Genomic DNA, 19,375 nt, shown 5'->3' on the forward strand with positions numbered 1-19,375 from the left:
AGAAATCTGTGGGGGACATAAATTCTACACATGTGCAGTGGCGCAGAATTCCCCCCAGGAGTAAAACTGTGGGCTAGTCATTTGTGGGTCCCATGGCACAAATAGACGAAGATTTTGATAAAGGCCCTTGGTTGGTCTGATCTGCCAGTGGAGATGTGAAGGGTTGTCACCGTGCAAAAAAGCTGCACTCCCCTCCTCCAGCACCCTTTCACAGAAGGCCAAATGTTGGCGACAAGGTGATGATGGGCACGAATGAGTGGCCAGTGTGTGTCGATCATGTGTATCTTACCTTTCTGCAGAAATCACATCAGATGGGACCAGACTGTAAACATTGACATATCAGTATAGTTTACTTACCTGCTTGATGAAGAAGGTCTCACTTTTTCTGAAAGTGTTTCCTTATATTCAAATTCTTTCTAACAAATGGAAAAGGAAAAATAAAAATATTACACTTACTGTCCAACAACAAAACCTGTTCTGCAGCATATAGCCGCAAATGCTGTATCAGAGGCTTTACAAATACAGGAATGCAAAATATGAATGCAAGGACGGTGAACAAGTATTTTCTGCCATTGTTTGTGCTTATTATAATCAACAAAACATAGCCTAGATGAAGTTCAGCATGATCTTATAAATAAAGACCAAAATAAAGTATACCATAATCTCCATTGTAAGTCTTTACACAGAAACATCACTATTTAGTCAGGATTACATTTTAAAAGTCTCAATATAGAATGAGAAAATAGATAGTATACAGTTATTATTCATTATTTGTATTACCAAAGCGCTGAACAGTCCTAGTTATGGACCAGGACACCAGCGTGCTGGGCTCAGACAGAACAAAAAGATTGTCAGCTTTTTAGGGCTGGGACTATCTAAATATAAGTAAATTCTCTTTTTGCCTTGTACTTTAGCTAACAATTACCATATGCATTACACAAATCACTGGTGTGAACAGCACTTAAAACATAGTAAGTTAGACCCTCCGCTGGTATATTCACCTAAACTGATCTAAGCCAGTTTATACCTCCTAAAGATCTGACTTAGTTTATTTTAAATTCTAGACATGGATTTAAATAAGGCCAGCAAGCACAAAGTTTGATACGTTTTATTTGTTTTTAAATATTCATTGAATGTATGTTCCCCTCATCTTCTCAAAATTGATGCTATAACAGAATCAATACCAGAAACCAGGCAGGAATGGGTGGCTTCTAATGTTGATTCTATTATAAAATAATATCTGTATGTATACAGGATGGAACCAACAAGTTTCATATGATAACGTCTTGGAAGCTTCAATGAAAAGTTATTACAAATTATGATACAAATTATATGTTTAAAAGATACCTTGTTCGAGTCCTCTGAAGTCCTCACTTCCGCCATGTCTTCAGATTTATCATTCAGTGACATTTCTTTTATGCCATCAGCAATGAATTTCTCTTCCAATGTTTGCAAATTTTCTTCAAGCTTGTCATCAGTTGATTTCTGTAGTTTCTTAGTTTTCTCATACACTGTAGTCATCATTAGTTCTATCACAGATGGGGATTTTCTGCCATTATTCTCCAGTTTCAAATCCCTGCAGTCATCATCTTCTGTTTGATCCTGCCCTAAAGCAAGTCAAAAAACCAATTTGGGAGATGAGACATCAAGAGATATAATTTTTAAGAAAAAGTGTGGTTCATTAATTCAGATATTTCTATACCGTACCCAGAATATTCATGTATGAAAAAGCTTATTAAGCTTGATACAAGACTTATTATCTTCTGTATACTTTAATGACTTACAAAAGTATACATAAAAATCATATTACAAGTTAATATTACTGCTGCAATAAATGTATTTTTTATTTTAAGGCAAGTAGCAGCAGTTTTGAGATAAAACAGCTCAGCAAAACTGTAAACTATTAGTCACCTGATCATATCTAGACAAGTTTCTAACATATGAAGTAACAGCAAGAAACATTTGGACCACATCAAGAGCTACTCTGGCGTTCACTGAAGTATTACGGAGATTTTTGCAAAACAATGGCAGAAAACACTTTGTATGCTATTTCTGACTCTCATAAACATTTTCCCCTTTGAAAGAGGAAAATTTTGCTAAGTAGCAAAAACGTATGCCTAACTGGAATAGTTAGTAATTATCATTCATTTTAAAAAGGCTTTAAACGGGTATTCCTAATGTAATTTACACTGTGATAAATATAGGATTTCTATTCTATACCTGTAAAACATAAAGACAAAAATCAAGAGGAGCCATAGTAACTCTCTAGTTGCATTCCTGTGCACATTTTTGGTGGAATTCTGAAAGGAGGAAGTGACAGGGAATTAGCTAGGAGATCACCGCAGCTATGGAAGGTGAGCTGGGCCTACAATTTGGAGAGTGTAATCTAAAGACAAAGAATTGGAGAAATCTGTATCTTATAAGGCTTCTATAGGGTGACATTTGGACACGTTCTAATTTGAAGGTGTGAAAGCTAAGTCACTGGAAAGTCCAGCATACTAATGAGAACTCTAATTGTGCACAATTTCTGCATTACTATATAAACAAGTTTCTGTCTCCTGTGGATAAGTAAAGTTTGCATATTTTATTTGCATATCACTTTCCAATTACAGGTATTAGAGGACTTTACAAAAATGAATTAAACTGCAACACTTGCCATTGTCCTATGGAGTTAGTGGACAAGGCACTGGACTGCAAGTTGGGAAACCTGGGTTCTATTGTTAGCTATGCCACTGATTTACTGTGTGACTTTGGACAAATCACTTTATTTCTGTGCCTCAGTTTGGAAGATAGAGATGACAGTACTATCTTCCCATAGTGCTTTGAGATCTCCAGTTGAAAAATGCTATAAGACAACCATTATAATTGTGATATCTTCCTTGCCAGATCAGACTATAGTATTCCCTCTTAGAACCATTCCACTTGTTCCCCCATCTACAGACTATAGTATCAAGTTTACATTTTCTCATTTTCTCTTTCAATGCCCTGAACAAATCTACCCCAGACTGCATCTCAGTATTGTTTGTCTATCGTATTTGTCCTTCTTCCTTTGCTCCATAGATGTCCTCATCTTCACTACCTCATCTCTTCCTTCCATACATGGAAAACCTCTCCAATCAAGTACAACAGGGATCACTATCCTCTACATGTTCAAAGCTGTGCAAAAGACTTGCTTCATCCATAATGCCCACAAGCATTAACCCATATCAAATGTATTCTTCAACCCAAGAGTACAAATTAAATATAGATATTACATGACACTTTCCAGTCATCCCTCTGTTTATATGTTACACACTTTTTCCCACCCTTTGTCTATCTTGTCTACATTGTAAACTATTCAGGGCAAGGACTACTACCTTTTATACATATTCTATAGCACATAGCACAGCGGGGCCCCATTTAAACACTATTAATTTCTCCTATGAGTCTGCCTGTGCATCTTATCTATCTGTGTCAGTCTTACATATCGTAAACTCTTTGGGGCATGGATTCTCAGTATGTTTGTGTCTTGTACAATGCAGAAACAAAGTAATATTTATCATCCCCATTTAAGCAATAGTTAAACAGAATACAGAGAGGATAAGTAACTTGAGCAAGTTCACACAGCCAGGAACAGAACGCAGGCATTGTAATTTCCACAAGACCATCCTCCCATTATACATAAAATGGTGACCAACAGTTTGTCTACTCAGTTGATCTGTGCCTGGAAGGGATGAAGGAAGATAAGGGAGATGCAGGCAGATGGAGATTATTAATTGAAGAAAGTGACTAGGTTGGAATGGAGAGGGAAATTCAGGAGCAGTGGTTTAAGCAAGTCTCAAAGATGTTTAGACAGTGTTAAGTATACAGAATATGAGCAAAGGATGTTTCTGCATTTCTCAAACTTTAGCCTGTCTCCCTAAAAAGAATGTTTATCTGCTTCTTATGTATCATGCTTTGTGACGCTATTCAGAACCGTTTCTAACAAAGAACCTGAAAACAACATCAGTTATGATTTCAATTTGTTAATGTAACTATAGTAAACTTCCAGAAGCCACCTTAGGTTAGGTCAATACTACACACCACTTTCAGCAGTGTGAAGTGTACATGTAGCTACACACCCTGGGGAAAAGTAGGCTGTGTCCACACTGAGGTGTGTAGCTACACATGTCAGTGAAAGGCTCTGGCAAGAGGGAGTCAGCTGGTAAACCCTGATGCCTCCCCGCTGCCAGAACCTTCCCCCAACTGGGGGACGCTTTCCATGGAGGGGAAAGGCTCCAAAGCCGGAACGCAGCAGGACACTACGCTGCTAAAAATAGCCATGTAGATAGGAAGGCTTGGCTTGGGCAAGTAGAAAAAGTGTAGGTTATGTTTTCACATACCTACCCACATCCTTTAAGTTTGTATTTACTCGCCTACGTCATGCCCCACCGGCTACACTACTATTTATATTAGGGGGGCTACATGGGTATGTATACTATAGGCCACCAAAAGTGGTGTATAGCATAGATGTAACCTTATTGATTACTCCTCTGCAACAAACTGACACCAATAATACACAGCTGATGCATATTGTAGCTAGTCTCAGATTTCTAAAGTAAGCTTAGTGGTTGGATCCACCTCTATCAATGGAAACAGACTACATTGACATCATGGACGCTAGTATCAGACCCTTAAAAGTTGCTTATACAAAGCAATTCTATTATTTCACTGGTTGCACATATTCAAGTATAATGGTTCTATATGAAGTATATTGATTTCTACCTTTTGAAGGAGAGCCTTCTCCACACATTAACAAATCCGAGTCTCCAGACATTTCATCAGCTGAATGAAAATGAATAGGGAATGGTGGTGAAGAGCTTGTTAGCCATGGACCCTTAAAGCAGAAAGTGACAGCATAAGCAACAACATGAACAATTCACACCAAATCAAAATCAGTTAACTTGCTTCTAAAACATAGTTTTCTATGCAATATTTTATTTAGAGTTCCTTAAGAAAAATATGGCTACGGTTTAAATTAAAGGAGATGTAAAGATAAACAGATTTTAAAAACGGTGTAAACTCACCACAAATTAAGGTCAAATCCTGCCCTTAGTAATGAAGCAGATGGCTTGTCTATACTGCCCCACAGTTTGGATTACAGGGGTGTGAAAAGAAGTGATGTTAACGTAAACTAGGAACCTTTTAGTTCGCACCTGCAGCATCCACACAGGGAAGATACAGCTCAGGACTTTGGGGCGCATTGCTAGTCACACCCCCTTAGTGCCAAATGTGAGGCAGCAGACATGGCCAAAGAAGAGCTAAGATGCTGTCAGCTGTACCTTCTGCCATAAGAATCCTGCAGGCACACAGTTAGGCACTTTCCCCATGGCAGGACACAGCAACAAGGAGCAGGGTTCAATCTGCCGCTGCTCTTCTGAACTATTACATACTGCTGATAAGTAGCATATATGCTAGTCAGTTTGAGACTCAACATAGGCAACTACCCTTCCTTTGTAGAAAGGTTCTGCATTTTGACATACTAACTAGGTGTACTGCCTAGAGCATTTTTCTATCTTATGGAGGGAGGATCCTGTCCCCCATGACCTTCTTTCCACACCATCATCCACCAATTTTGAGAAAACAAAACAAATCCAGTCATCTTTAGGTCTCTGTTCACAGTATAAAGAAATCTTTACATACAACTTATTTGTCATGTTACATTGATGAAGAAAATGTGTATGCAAAGGAATAGAACTTTTTTATAACATACTTCTAGGCTTGGACGGATTAGATTTTTACTGATAAATGTCAATTTCACTGTGCACACAAATTCACTAAAAATATTTCTGTCAATAATAATAAAAATGTACAGATAAGTAAAAAAAATGCTGCTTGTTATTTGTTTTGTACATTTAGATATAGGATGTTTACAATTTATGTTTTAATGGTTATAAAGCTTTAACTTTCTGAACCTTAATGTCTACTGTCAAATAATTACTGTTTGACCCACCACCACCCTGACTCCATCCATAATTTCCTTCAACAGTGAAAATTTAAATAGGTAAATACAAAAAATGCTTAAAACCCGTAATTTTGCACAACTATGAAAAACTAAATCAATAAAAAAATAGGGAAAAATGCTTTAAAATAAACACTGATACTATCCATTGAAATTATAAAAAATAAAGATCAAATTCTGCCAATACTACGTATCTCCCAGAGTTAATGACCTATAGTTGAGAACTACTTCCTTGTATATCGATAAAGAGATATAGCAAGGCAACAGAACGCTCAAAGCTGCAGATGTAGGAGACTATTTCCTATAGAAGCTCCACTTTTTCAATCCAAGTAGTAATGCTCTTTGAAAACTTGATTAAATGTACCTCTTTCACCCCCCAATCCCTCTTTTTTTGTGTTATGAAAAATGGTATCACAATCACAGATGAATAAAAAGAGTGTTTGGATGATGTTATTCCAGTGTAGAATAGGCAAAACATATATAGAAGGGAAAAAAATAGATAACTGTGCACATATATAATAAATACTACAGTAATGCTCTTACCTCAGGACTAGGGCTTTCAGCAAGTGCCCTTTTCTCGGATGTTGTTATTTTGTCACTCAGCCTAGTTAGGGAGGATGGTGCAGAAAATGAAGGTAATCTGTAACTAGAAGAAGCAGCCTTATCTTCTGCCCTGGCAACATCTTTGTCTTCTACATGGCTGGTCTTTCTTAACACATTTCTTGGTTGAGGTGATGGTTTATAACGATCATCCAGTGCAGAAATGCTGACATTCTCAGCTGACAATAAATATTATTATTTCAACATCATCCACTAAAGATACTTTATTCAGTTTGGAATATTATTTTGTCAATTTAGGATCGACTAACATTTTTGGATGAATCCCTTTCTTCTGTAAATAAGCAGCATTCACAGCAGGTCAATGACCATGATATATTATTTAAAAAAAATGAAGTGTCCTGAGGCTCTTACTACAATGAAGATGAAAACAATCAAACCAGAACAAATGCAGCCAAGTATGAGAGAGAGAGAGAGAGAGATAAAAATTGTATCTTCAGAAATGTTAACCAAAGTTTTGAAGCTCCGAATGTAATGTAAAGACACAGGTCAGAAGTTCATCTTTCAATTTACTTTGTTCTCTGTATAGTAAAGATCAAATTCTTTATATTCTATATATTTAGATATACACTTTGAGTATTATACTTGGGTGTTTATCTGAGGCCAGGAAGACAAACCTAATAGACTGAAAAGGCAGGAAAAACAGCATGTGTCTAATGTAGCACTGCTGTGGGAAGACTTTCCATTGTGATCCTACTCTATTTTTTTTAATAGGCCCACTGAACTCATTACATAAACCCATGTGCTTCCCTCTGCGCAGGGCAGAATAAATCAAATTTGTGGGGAAAAAATAAATACAGTGAGAAGGGTGGAGGAAGGGACCAGGTGACTACTGGGATATTTGCCCCCTTGTATGCATAAATCTGTGTCCCTTTTGTAAAAAGTTAAGGGCTCAGCAGTCACAAAGAAATAAAGTGTGCTGCCAGGAATGGGGTGGAAGAACCTAGGAACAGCCAGTACATTCAGCATTTTCCCAGACAAGTTGCAGAGCCTTCAGAGCAGTGCTAAATTAGTGCCCCTTTTCAAGCAAAAACTCATTTTCCCCAATCCACAGCTGTCCCCAGGCAGCCAGTGGCAGTACAGCTATCTTGCCTGACATCTTTCACAAGGACTAGATTTATTCAGAAGAGAGGGAACAGTGAAATGTGTTGCTTGGTGTGCTCCTCTGCATGCGAACCCACATCCAAAATGAACCTCCAAAGCTAGCCATGGAAGTATTGGTGTATGAGCATTAGGAAGTAACAGTACAATGTGTGTGTGCTTAGTGCCATTTTCTAAAATATCATTTCTTAAAGTGCAAACAAGGGTGAAATTCATCCCAGTGCACAGGGCTCATCAAGGCCATCCACATTGCTTAAACACTAATTCAGCTCTTAGTTGGAGGAAGGACTTGCAAATAAATAAAGTGAATTTGTCCTCAATAAGCCATTAGAATATCAAAAGAGGCCAAGCTTATCCTTCATTAAAGGAAGTCACTGACCAGAGATTAGATCAAATTTTCTAAACATGAGATAATTTTAAATTAGTTGCCTGTTGGAGAAGAGAAGCAGGTGTCTGTGTACTTGCTTTTTTGATAAAAAGAAAAGGAGTACTTGTGGCACCTTAGACACTAACCAATTTATTTGAGCATAAGCTTTCGTGAGCTACAGCTCACTTCATCGGTTGCAAACTGTGGAAAGTACAGCAGATCTTTTTATACACACAAACCATGAAAAAAATGGGTGTTTACCAATACAGAAGGTTTTCTCTCCCCCCACCCCACTCTCCTGCTGGTAATAGCTTATCTAAAGTGATCACTCTCCTTACAATGCGTATGATAATCAAGCTGGGCCATTGTGCTGGAAATGGCCCACCTTGATTATCATACACATTGCAAGGAGAGTGATCACTTTAGATAAGCTATTACCAGCAGGAGAGTGGGGTGGGGGGAGAGAAAACCTTTTGTAGCGGTAAACACCCATTTTTTCATGGTTTGTGTGTATAAAAAGATCTTCTGTACTTTCCACAGTATGCATCCGATGAAGTGAGCTGTAGCTCACGAAAGCTTATGCTCAAATAAATTGGTTAGTCTCTAAGGTGCCACAAGTACTCCTTTTCTTTTTGCGAATACAGACTAACACGGCTGTTACTCTGAAACCTGTTTTTTGATAAAGGACGTCTGAACTTTTGTCTGTCCAAAGTAAGATTTTCAAATTAAAGTACCTGAAGCTTTACTGCCACCGTGTGTATGGAAGTGGGGAATTACAAAGCGTTTGCTATTGTTCATCATGCACCACTCATTGCAGTTTGTGTTTTCCCATCATTAATAGTAAATGGGCCATGGATTTATCTCAAGATAAAATATCATTGCTAAGTGGCAAGTTACTGCATGGCAAACAAAGGTCTGAATCAACAGTGCACAAGCTTGCCACGCAGTAATGTCCCTTGTGGACACTGCTACAGTGTAAAGTCCCAGAGCGTAGCTTACCACATACTACTCTCTATTCCCTCTTTCTGACATAGTCTATCATGTGATTTCAGCAATCCTCTATTTGCCTATAATTTGTTTGTTTATCTAGTTACTTGTGGCAGCCAGTTGCAGAATATTAAAAGGAGCACTTAAAAAATTAGTTAAAAACTGTGATCCTCTTTGATATTAAAGATATTGAAACCACACCCTATACTGAAGTCTAAAAATAATTCTAACATTTTCATTTCCAACATTCGATTAATTTTAAAATATTATAATATGAATATACAAATAGCAGTAACAATATTCAAGTGCCTTCTTTTTACCTGATGATATATTTTTGATTCTGTGCTCCCTTAGCTTTGGTACTGGTTTGTTTTCAAATTCATGTTGAGTAATTTCTTCCCTTTCATTCTGCAGTACAGCCATATGTGATTCATTACAGTGGTCACCTTCATTACCATGACAAGTTGATTTTTCAATGAATGACCATTCTGTTTCATCTTCTCTGTCACCAGTCAAGTTTTGGCTATTCAAAATTGTCATCTGTTGATGTTTCTCTTCATCTAATAGTGAAGACAAGTCATCAGCAATTTCACTTTTGAAAAGGGCCTTTTTCTGAGTAGTCTCATCATCTGAGAGGGTAATATCAAAGGCAACTGATTTCTTATTTGTGTTTTCAACAGCTGAATTATTTTCAGAAAGTTCTTCTAGAATACCCCAAAACAATGTATTTTCATCTACTTCTATATTAGATTTGTATTTCATATATAAAAGGAATACAGCCATCTCATATTTTATACCATAAGAAAATTCTTTGTACAGCTCTGCTCTGGCCAACATCTCTGATCTTAACTCCTATTATGTTGCCCCCGATTCCACTAATCTTAATTTACTTTGCTTCCTTTTCCCACTCCTGTTCTCCTGCCTTTTTCAATTCTAAACCCTATGCATAGAATGCCCTCCCAGTCTTCATTAGTTAATTCATACCAATCACTAGATTCAAGTTCCTTCTAAAAACCCACTTCTCCACGACTACAAGAAGTGAGTTAAGTTAAAAAAAAACAACATATTTCAAGCAGAATCATAAAGATGGACACATACTATAAAATGAGCAACCTTAGGATCTTATTAATGGAACCTTTGTGATACCTCATGCCCTTCTATTGTTACACTCACTGGTTGTGTCCAATAGAAATTTACATTGTAAACTTCACAAATAAGACACGGTCCTTGCCCTGTTCTGTACAACACCCTGAGGCAGGGCCGGACCACCTCAGCAACCGCTAAAACATGCCATGGTCCAAAACCATGTGGGGGGCACCACACAGCAGCGCAGAGCTGTGCACTGCTGGCATAAAGTCAGAAACTGCTCCTGGCTGGCAGGAGAGCGTTGCGTGGCGTGGCGGTGTGGGGGGACGCACCCCGATTTTTCCCTGCTTCCTCCTGGCATAGGAAGCTGGTGGGGGAAGAGGGAGCGGTGATGCAGATTCCGCTTTCCCTCTCAATGTTCCTCTGCGTCCCCCTAAGGGGCTGTGATGGGGGGAGCGAGGAGCGATACCAAGCGCTCCGTGCATACAGGTCACTTTCCCCACCTGTTTCAGAGTAACAGCCGTGTTAGTCTGTATTCGCAAAAAGAAAAAAAGAGTACTTGTGGCACCTTAGAGACGAACCAATTTATTTGAGCATAAGCTTTCGTGAGCTACAGCTCACTTCATTGGATGCATAAAGTGGAAAATACAGTGAGGATGTTTTTACACACACAGACCGTGAAAAAATGGGTGTTTATCACTACAAAAGGTTTTCTCTCCCCCCACCCCACTCTCCTGCTGGTAATAGCTTATCTAAAGTGATCACTCTCCTAACAATGTGTATGATAATCAAGGTGGGCCATTTCCAGCACAAATCCAGGGTTTAACAAGAACGTCTGAGGAACAGTGGGCGGGGGGGAGGAATAAACAAGGAGAAATAGGTTACTTTTTATAATGACTCAACCACTCCCAGTCTCTATTCAAGCCTAAGTTAATTGTATCCAATTTGCAAATTAATTCCAATTCAGCAGTCTCTCATTGGAGTCTGTTTTCGAAGTTTTTTTGTTGAAGGATTGTCACTTTGAGATCAGAAATCGAGTGACCAGAGAGATTGAAGTGTTCTCCGACTGGTTTATGAATGTTATAATTCTTGACATCTGATTTGTGTCCATTTATTCTTTTACGTAGAGACTGTCCAGTCTGACCAATGTACATGGCAAAGGGGCATTGCTGGCACATGATGGCATATATCACATTGGTAGATGTGCAGAGGAACGAGCCTCTGATAGTGTGGCTGATGTTATTAGGCCCTGTGATGGTGTCCCCTGAATAGATATGTTGGCACAGTTGGCAACGGGCTTTGCTGCAAGGATAGGTTCCTGGGTTAGTGGTTCTGTTGTGTGGTATGTGGTTGCTGGTGAGTATTTGCTTCAGGTTGGGGGGCTGTCTGTAGGCAAGGACTGGCCTGTCTCCCAAGATTTGTGAGAGTGATGAGTCGTCCTTCAGGATAGGTTGTAGATCCTTGATCATGCGTTGGAGGGGTTTTAGTTGGGGGCTGAAGGTGACGGCTAGTGGCGTTCTGTTATTTTCTTTGTTAGGCCTGTCCTGGTACCTACTACTGTTCCTCAGACGTTCTTGTTAAACCCTGGATTTGTGCTGGAAATGGCCCATCTTGATTATCATACATATTGTAAGGAGAGTGATCACTTTAGATAAGCTATTACCAGCAGGAGAGTGGGGTGGGGGGAGAGAATACCTTTTGTAGTGATAAAACACCCATTTTTTCATGGTCTGTGTGTATAAAAACATCCTCACTGTATTTTCCACTTTATGCATCCGATGAAGTGAGCTGTAGCTCACGAAAGCTTATGCTCAAATAAATTGGTTCGTCTCTAAGGTGCCACAAGTACTCCTTTTCTTTTTCCCCACCTGGGCTGTGCTGTGAAGCGAGCATCAGGAGCTGCTGTTCTCCTGCCCTCTCCTTACTCAGCCCAGGTGGGGAAAGTGAGCTGGATGCACGGAGCCCTGACATCGCTCCTCGCTCCCCACCTCACAACCCTCTAGGAGTACACAGAGGAGCAGCATTTGGGGGAGCAAGCATCAATGCCAGCTGCTCCATGCATCCAGCTCAGTTTCTCCACATGGGTCTAGGAGGGGAGTGCAGAGCTTAGGGGCACAGGAGAGGAGTGCAAGGGTTAGCGGCAAAGGGTGCACAGTGCAGGGGTTAAGGGTGCAGATGCGGCACAGTGCAGGGGTTAGAGGTGTAGAGGATGGTGGGGAGCCTGGGGCCCGTGTCAATGGGGGGCACTCGCGGGGGCCAGGGGCAATGGGAGGTCACCATGCCCACGGGGGCCAGGAGCACCAAAATACAAGTTTGCCCAGAGTGCCATTTTCCCTAAGGCAGGCCCTGCCCCAAAGTATAGTTTTGATTAAGAAAGCTGTTTTATAGAACCTTGTCCCTGTTGTTACTAATTGCTCGGAGTTGTTTCAGGTTAAAAAAAAAAAAAAAAAAGGCCCACTAAAGAACACAGAATTATCAACGGTTTCAGAGTAGCAGCCGTGTAAGTCTGTATTCGCAAAAAGAAAAGGAGTACTTGTGGCACCTTAGAGACTAACAAATCTATTTCAGCATAAGCTTTCGTGAGCTACAACTCACTTCATCGGATGCATTCAGACATGTAACATGTGTCAAATTCAGGAAGGAAGGGACTTGCTGTGTAGTCTGTATTTAAAGGAATGTCTGGGCCTTTGCACATCAGTGTAATATAAAAGATCTGGACAGATATGGTGAGTAAAACCAGGTATCACATGGACGAAGTGTCTTAAAATTACAACGTAATGTAATGTAATTTATGACATTTAAAAGGCCAAACTTCCTTTAAAGAGATAGGGAGGGAACTGATTCATTAGGGCTTCGTCTGCATAAAAAAAGTAAAAAATCCTTTAAAATTATATAGACCCTGGACTGAGGAAAAACAATGGCCCAATCTTGCACCTACTGATGTCAATAGGAATTCTGGCCCTAACTTTATTGAGCAGGACAGGGTACATAATTTAGGAGTAGTTGTAATGTGGAATCTTAAACCATATTGGCTCCAAAGGATCTTTAGTGATCTATCAGCGAAGGGTGGGAGGGGGAGAACACAAACAAAACTGCTGCTATTTAACATACCATCCTCATCACTGTCAAAGTCATCTGAGTATTCAGCAGTTTGCTGTCTTGCTGCACGAGCAGAAATTGCTTCTTGTAGCTCATCCTGAAATATTTTAATAGATTCCTTTTGAATAAAAGTTAAGATCCATTACTTCAAGTTCAACTCTCATTCTTCCCACTACCAAAAAGTGTTTTGGGACAGTAACAGATATGAATCTTTGGGGGCGAGAGGGAGTGGGTGAGCAAACTGGTGTAGTATAGTGTTTCCCAAAATTTTGAAAGCTGATGCACCTTTCAGGAAAACAACACCAATTGGACCCCCCTCTCCATCCTTGCCACATACTGATAAAAGTCTATGCATCTTAGTTTATATATCTTTTGAGTAAAACCCACAACCCCTTAGAACTTTGTGCTCCCTCTTCCCCAGTGGGCTTGCCCACTCTTTGGAAAATATTTGCCTAGTTAAGAAATTGCTTGACTGGGAGTCAGAAGACATGGCCTGTTTCTGATAGTGCCTGCTGTGTGACATTGGGTATGTCACTTCAGCCCAGATCCAAAGGGACTTAGGAACTACACTGCTGTCACAAGGCCTTACTTTTAGGTGCCTTGAAGAGCACTGAAAACCACAAAGCCTGAGTTAGGTATCTAGGCTCCCTATACAATGAATGGGGAGAGATAAGCATTTAAGAATGGGATCCACAAAAGCAAGCATATTAGACAGCTCCCCTCCTAAGCTAGTCAATAGTAGAGAGTGTTTTCTTGCTCAAAAATTACCAGCCACTAGCAACCTGGAAGCAGTGAGACCCTCCAGTAAAGTGCATATAATCTTCATTGATGTGCTTTCACAAAGAGACCACACAGATCTTTTCAGGTCCTATAGAATCTACCACCAAAAATAAAGGATCTGATGATGGATAAGTGAGGAACTATGAATTAATTAATTAATTAATATACCTAACAGGATATCTTAGAAGCACCACAAAAATCTTCAAGACAAAGTTTTTCTTTTCCTCAGTCACCTGCTGTGTAGTTTATTACTAGACAGGAGACATCTTCTATAAACATCACCTGCAACCTATAAAACTTAAACCCTGATCATGCAAAGATTTATGCATGTGCTTATCTTCAAGCATATAACAAATCCCATTGACTTAGAAATTAAGCATATGCTAAAATCTTTTCATGACCAATACCAAAGCTACTGTAACAAACTGGCTGCATGCAAAAGTTACCCACCCAGGATTTGTAGTCCGAAGTTCCTTGCTTTTATTGGTTTAAACTAGATGTTTTACTTTAAACTAGGACAATTATTGTGTACATTTAGGAGATCAAGAAAACCTCAGTATGATTTTTCTAAAGAAGCACACCGAAACTAAATGAGAATGTCAATTCTACTTTTAAGATAGGAAAGTTTTTGCTTTTCTTGCACATTGACAGCAGAGTTGTTTTCGTCGCTAACCTTAGTAACACAAAGGCCAGGTCTACAATAGAAACTTTAGCCAGTATAGCAATGTCGTTTAGGGGTGTGATTTTGGTGACATTTCTAAACTGGCAAAAACTCCACTGTACATGTACCTGCATAAAAAAGTGCTTTTATTTCACTTGCCAAACGGGTACAGATTATCCTGGCAAAAGCACGTTTTTACTAGGATAAGCTGTACCTGCACTAGGAGGGTTTGCCAGTTTAGCTAGCCTAGAGTTGGCCGACTTTTTAATCGGACAACGTGGGGTAAAATAGTTTACCTGAAAAGGGGTTCTCCTGGAGACCTTGGGGCTCTTGGTATACGCTAAAGTGGTGCCAATATCTTCATCAGACATGGTGAGGAAAAAGGCTGGAGAAATGACTCTTATGCAGGTTCTTCGTGTTTTCACGCCCTCAGCACTGGGCTCCAGTGAACTCAAATCTCTCCTGCGGGTTTAAACAACGGATCAGACAGAGTGATTGAAGCAAGGCTCTGTCTGCCCCTAAAGGGAATGCATCTGGCCAGCTCCGCTCGGGCTGGCCCGGGGCGATGCAGGAGGCGCCGGCGTGCGGCGGATTCCCCCGCCCCGGGCAGGTCTGCGCTGCAGGGCGCACACGAGCTCTGACCCACTGAACCCCAGCCCCGGGGCCGGACGGCGCCCTCCTGCCCCACGAGCCGCGCCCTGCACGGACGGGTCCCACCTCCCGTGGCTGCCTGTCCCGTGCCCGCCTGTCCCGTGCCCACGCGGGCCCGTCCGAGGGAGGCTCGCCCTAGGCGCTGCGCAGCAGCCGCTCCACTCCTGCCGTCGCCGTCGCAGCTGCATTAACCTGAGAGGTGGAAACTGAGCCCCTGCCGGCCCGCGCGGCCATACACGTTACCTAGCAACCCACCAACACCGGAAGTGACCGCATAGACCGAGCCCCCGCTACTCGGGGGACCGAGCCCCGCCCTCTCCCCTGCCAGTTGGGAAGGGGATACGGTCACGTGTCTGGCTCTGTCTCCTGGAGTCCGGGACCTGGCCGCGCTTAGAACCGAACCAGAGCCGGGCGAGCGGGCGGGGGCTGGTGGGGAGAGGTTGCGCGGGGAGTGGGGCAGCCCCAGGGCCCCGCCTCTGCAGCCGATTTGCCGGGGTTTGTCTAATAGCGTCTTCAGGGCCGCAGAGCACGGAGGCGATCCGGACGTGTCCGGCCCTGGGCTGAGTTGTTTCAGATGCTGGCCTTGAATGTACCTGAGCAGAATGACTGGCTGCGCCTTTCACACGCTCCATTTTGCGTCCCTCTTAAGTCTTACCCATTAACGCTTACCAAATGCGTTCCCTCTTCTCCGAGTGGGTCCTGACGCCTCACCCGTTCTGCCAGGCCCGTGTGCTCCCACTGCCCCGTGCAACTTCATTAAACGGCACTGCAACTTTTGTTAATTACAACGAACCTGCGTATATCTCAAAACCCAAGCTTCCCGCAGGAGACCCCCAGCGCTTGTATGGAAAAATGTGTGAACAGCTGTGTCTCTGTTTGCACTGGAAATTATCACTGTGGTAGGGGCAGAGTGGGTGTTTGTGCATGCAAGTGCCATTTAAACACCTAGCTGTTCGCACGTGACTTCTATAATCGTTCACACAATAGTCAAAACGCAGTTGCAAATACATTTTTGCCCATGAAACTTGGGCCTCTGTTTTTGAACATTTGGTTTTCAAGCTGTATGGGCTGCTGGGCACAGGTCTTGCGTGGACCAAACTCCACCCTGCTTGATGCTTTATACAAGCTGAGGGAAGTCAATGGGATTTGTCAGGATTGACTTTAAGGCAGAACCTAACTCCTCCCTTTCTTAGGGCTGAGGGAAAACATACGTACATGTAATTGAATTATTTGGGACTCATACCCTTAAGTATTCAGCTTCCATTTTCTCTAAAATGGTAGGTAGCAGTGCAACCTTTGCTAAAAACAATTCATGCTTGAATGAGTGATCAATTTGCAAAGGAGTATTAATTCTTTTGGGACTGTCTGTTGTGAGTGTCACTAATCTCCTCTATGAGCAGGTTAATGATTGCAAGCCGGCAAATCTTCAGAACATTGCAGCAATACTTAAGTCATCTATATTTGAAAAAAACTTAACTTTAAACCATTTAATTTAAAACTCCACAAACACATGGATAATGATCATTCTCTTTTTTATTAAATCTAGTATACTCACATTCTCTCCCTCCAGATTAAATGCTTGTGATTTCTTCTTTCTGTAGAATAAGACTGTCTTTAATCATTCCAGAGCATCAGTCATCTTAATAACAATGAACCTGACATATTTTTAATATTGTTAAAAGACATTTTTATTATATTTGCATATATTAATCTTCCCTTAACAAACTGCATATACATATTTTGTAGGAAGAAAATCTGATTAAATAATAAATTGGACAGAACCCACAGCTTTAGTTTTTTTTTTTTTTCTTGTTTATTAATATAGAGTGGAGTTTTGAAAGCAACTCTATTGTGCTAGTGCGTGACTGCCACGGAAAAGGTTTGGAACTGAAATGGCACTCTCAAGGTTAATATTAGATTTGAACATATAATACATTGTGAGTAATTTAATCTATGTTTGTGAATTGTCTGTGAGCAGTTTACAATGTTGCCAAGTTTAGTTATTTGAAATCATAGAATAATTTTTGTGAATAATTCTTGGTCTGTAGATTACTCATAAACAGTGTAGGTAATAATGCTGGATACTCAAAACTCTGTTGTTACATTTTGATTGGTTCTTTTCCTTGCATTAGAATAACAATTGGAATGAGGTTTCTAGTACAGACAATCATATATACCAGTTCAACATTTGGTTTCTGCCAGTGTACTTCTGTATTCACTTAAAATGTAATTCAGGTGACCAGACAGCAAGTGTGAAAAATCGGGACAGGAAGTGGCGGGTAATAGGAGCCTATATAAGAAAAAGACCCAACAATCGGGATTGTCCCTATAAAATCGGTACATCTGGTCACCCTAAATGTAATGCTTCTGCAAACATTCCTGTCAGTAAACTAATTTTCTAGAATATTCACAGAAAGTGAACAACAAGGGGCTCAACAAAGTCTAAGGTTTCAGAGTAACAGCCGTGTTAGTAGCTCACGAAAGCTTATGCTCAAATAAATTGGTTAGTCTCTAAGGTGCCACAAGTACTCCTTTTCTACAAAGTCTAAGTAACTTCCATCTTTAATTTAAATCAATATTTGCAGGTAATTTTGAATAATTTACACTGCTCTACTTAATATAATATGACAATAACATGCAGATTTCTGTATCTTATGCCCTGTCTGCTCTTGGAATTAGTCCCAATTTCAGTCTTTGATATAGCTGAATGAGTATAAATCCATAATATAAAAATGGAAAGCTGCCTTTTGCACCAGTAGAAGCAGGGGTAAATTCTACTAGTGCAAATTGTTGCTTTGGTTGTCTACATTAGAGTTTTGCATCAATGCACTTAAGTTGATATGTGAAATCAGGGCTAATTCCAAGTGCAGACCAGAGTGGATAAAAATCAATTATTTAAAAAAAAAATCAGATTTTTTTATTTTGAAAGCAATTCTATTGTGCTAGTGCGTGATTTAAAAAAAATCAGATTTTTTTATTTAAATCGGATTTTTTTGGATAAAATGCTTTTTGAGGAAAAAACCTAATCTAAAGTTAGTTTTAATTAAGATACTTTATAGCTCAAAGATTTCTGATCAGGGATTATAAATTCTAATTCTATAGTATGAGACAATATATTCATGTAAAGTTTAAGAAAAGTTTTGTAAATGAGTTCCAAAGGTTCATGGCGTAGGGACCCAATCTGATGGAGTTCCAGGGGCTTCTGTATAGATTATTTAGGTTAATCTTTCTATCTACCCAATGGGACTCAGTGCTCAGTCTAGAAGATACCATCAGAGATGCTTAGTTGTGCAGTTCTCAAACTGTGGATTTGTCTCTCCAGAGATAACATGCTTGTTAACAGCAAAAATGCTTTTAAATAAAAAATATATATAATATATAGAGCTGAGAAATAACAGACCTCAACCGTATTGTCCCTCTGCACATTTGTGTACACAGAGTCAATCTCTCGCTAAAAGTGAAAAGTTTCAAAAAGCTCAATGAATAGAACATTGTTGGGGGCGGAATAGAGCTGGACAAGGAGAAGTCTGGAGATAAATGTGAGAAGGAAGGGACAGGCAGTAGAAACAAAAGTGAAACTGTTTGAACAGCATATTCCATAAGTCTTGAGGTCTTTCTGAGTGTAGTCTTCATTGATTTGAGATCTACCATACAATTCTCTCACTAAAAGGGAAAACCTATCATGGCAGCAGGTCGTAAAAGAGACCCAGTTTTGGAATATTTTAATGAAGTTCCTCTACCTGTGGGTAAGACAGGCATGCGTGCAAAATGCAAACAGTGCAACAAAGAAATGCAAGGCTTCGTCGCCCGAATGAAACAAGATCATGAGAAGTGTTACTTCTCAGGAGGAAGATGCATTGAAGATGATGAAAGGAACATGTCTGAACATGCAGGACCTTCAGGTTGGTAAACTTTTTTATTTCATACTTCTTTCTTAAGGACTTTCTGTCTTCCTTCTGGACCATTCTTGAATTCTCATGTTTGAACAAAAAATATAGTTGTTACTCTTTGGTACTATCATTTTAGATGGAGTTGTGATAAAAAA

General features: G+C 40.2%; 1 protein-coding gene across 7 annotated transcripts in view; it reads right to left on the bottom strand.

Annotated features, from left to right (window-relative positions):
• MAP9 (microtubule associated protein 9) overlaps positions 1-16,018 on the bottom strand; it is a 31,211-nt gene extending 15,193 nt beyond the window's left edge. Inside the window, exons 1-8 of one of the 7 annotated variants that reach the window (XM_074951038.1) lie at positions 16,000-16,018; positions 14,976-15,141; positions 13,251-13,335; positions 9,374-9,613; positions 6,524-6,759; positions 4,744-4,855; positions 1,348-1,607; positions 358-416 (exon numbers count right to left, since the gene is read on the bottom strand). In XM_074951038.1, coding sequence (XP_074807139.1) covers positions 358-416; positions 1,348-1,607; positions 4,744-4,855; positions 6,524-6,759; positions 9,374-9,613; positions 13,251-13,335; positions 14,976-15,050 — 1,067 coding nt within the window. In that variant the 5' untranslated portion in view covers positions 15,051-15,141; positions 16,000-16,018. Of the gene's footprint in view, positions 1-357; positions 417-1,347; positions 1,608-4,743; positions 4,856-6,523; positions 6,760-9,373; positions 9,614-13,250; positions 13,336-14,975; positions 15,142-15,396; positions 15,590-15,999 lie in introns of those variants that run through there. The other 6 variants (XM_074951037.1, XM_074951033.1, XM_074951035.1 and 3 more) reach the window with 6 other exon arrangements.
• Positions 16,019-19,375: the final 3,357 nt, after the last annotated feature.

Source organism: Natator depressus, chromosome 4, assembly GCF_965152275.1.
Source record: "Natator depressus isolate rNatDep1 chromosome 4, rNatDep2.hap1, whole genome shotgun sequence".
In the NCBI taxonomy this organism is placed as follows: Eukaryota; Metazoa; Chordata; order Testudines; family Cheloniidae; genus Natator; species Natator depressus.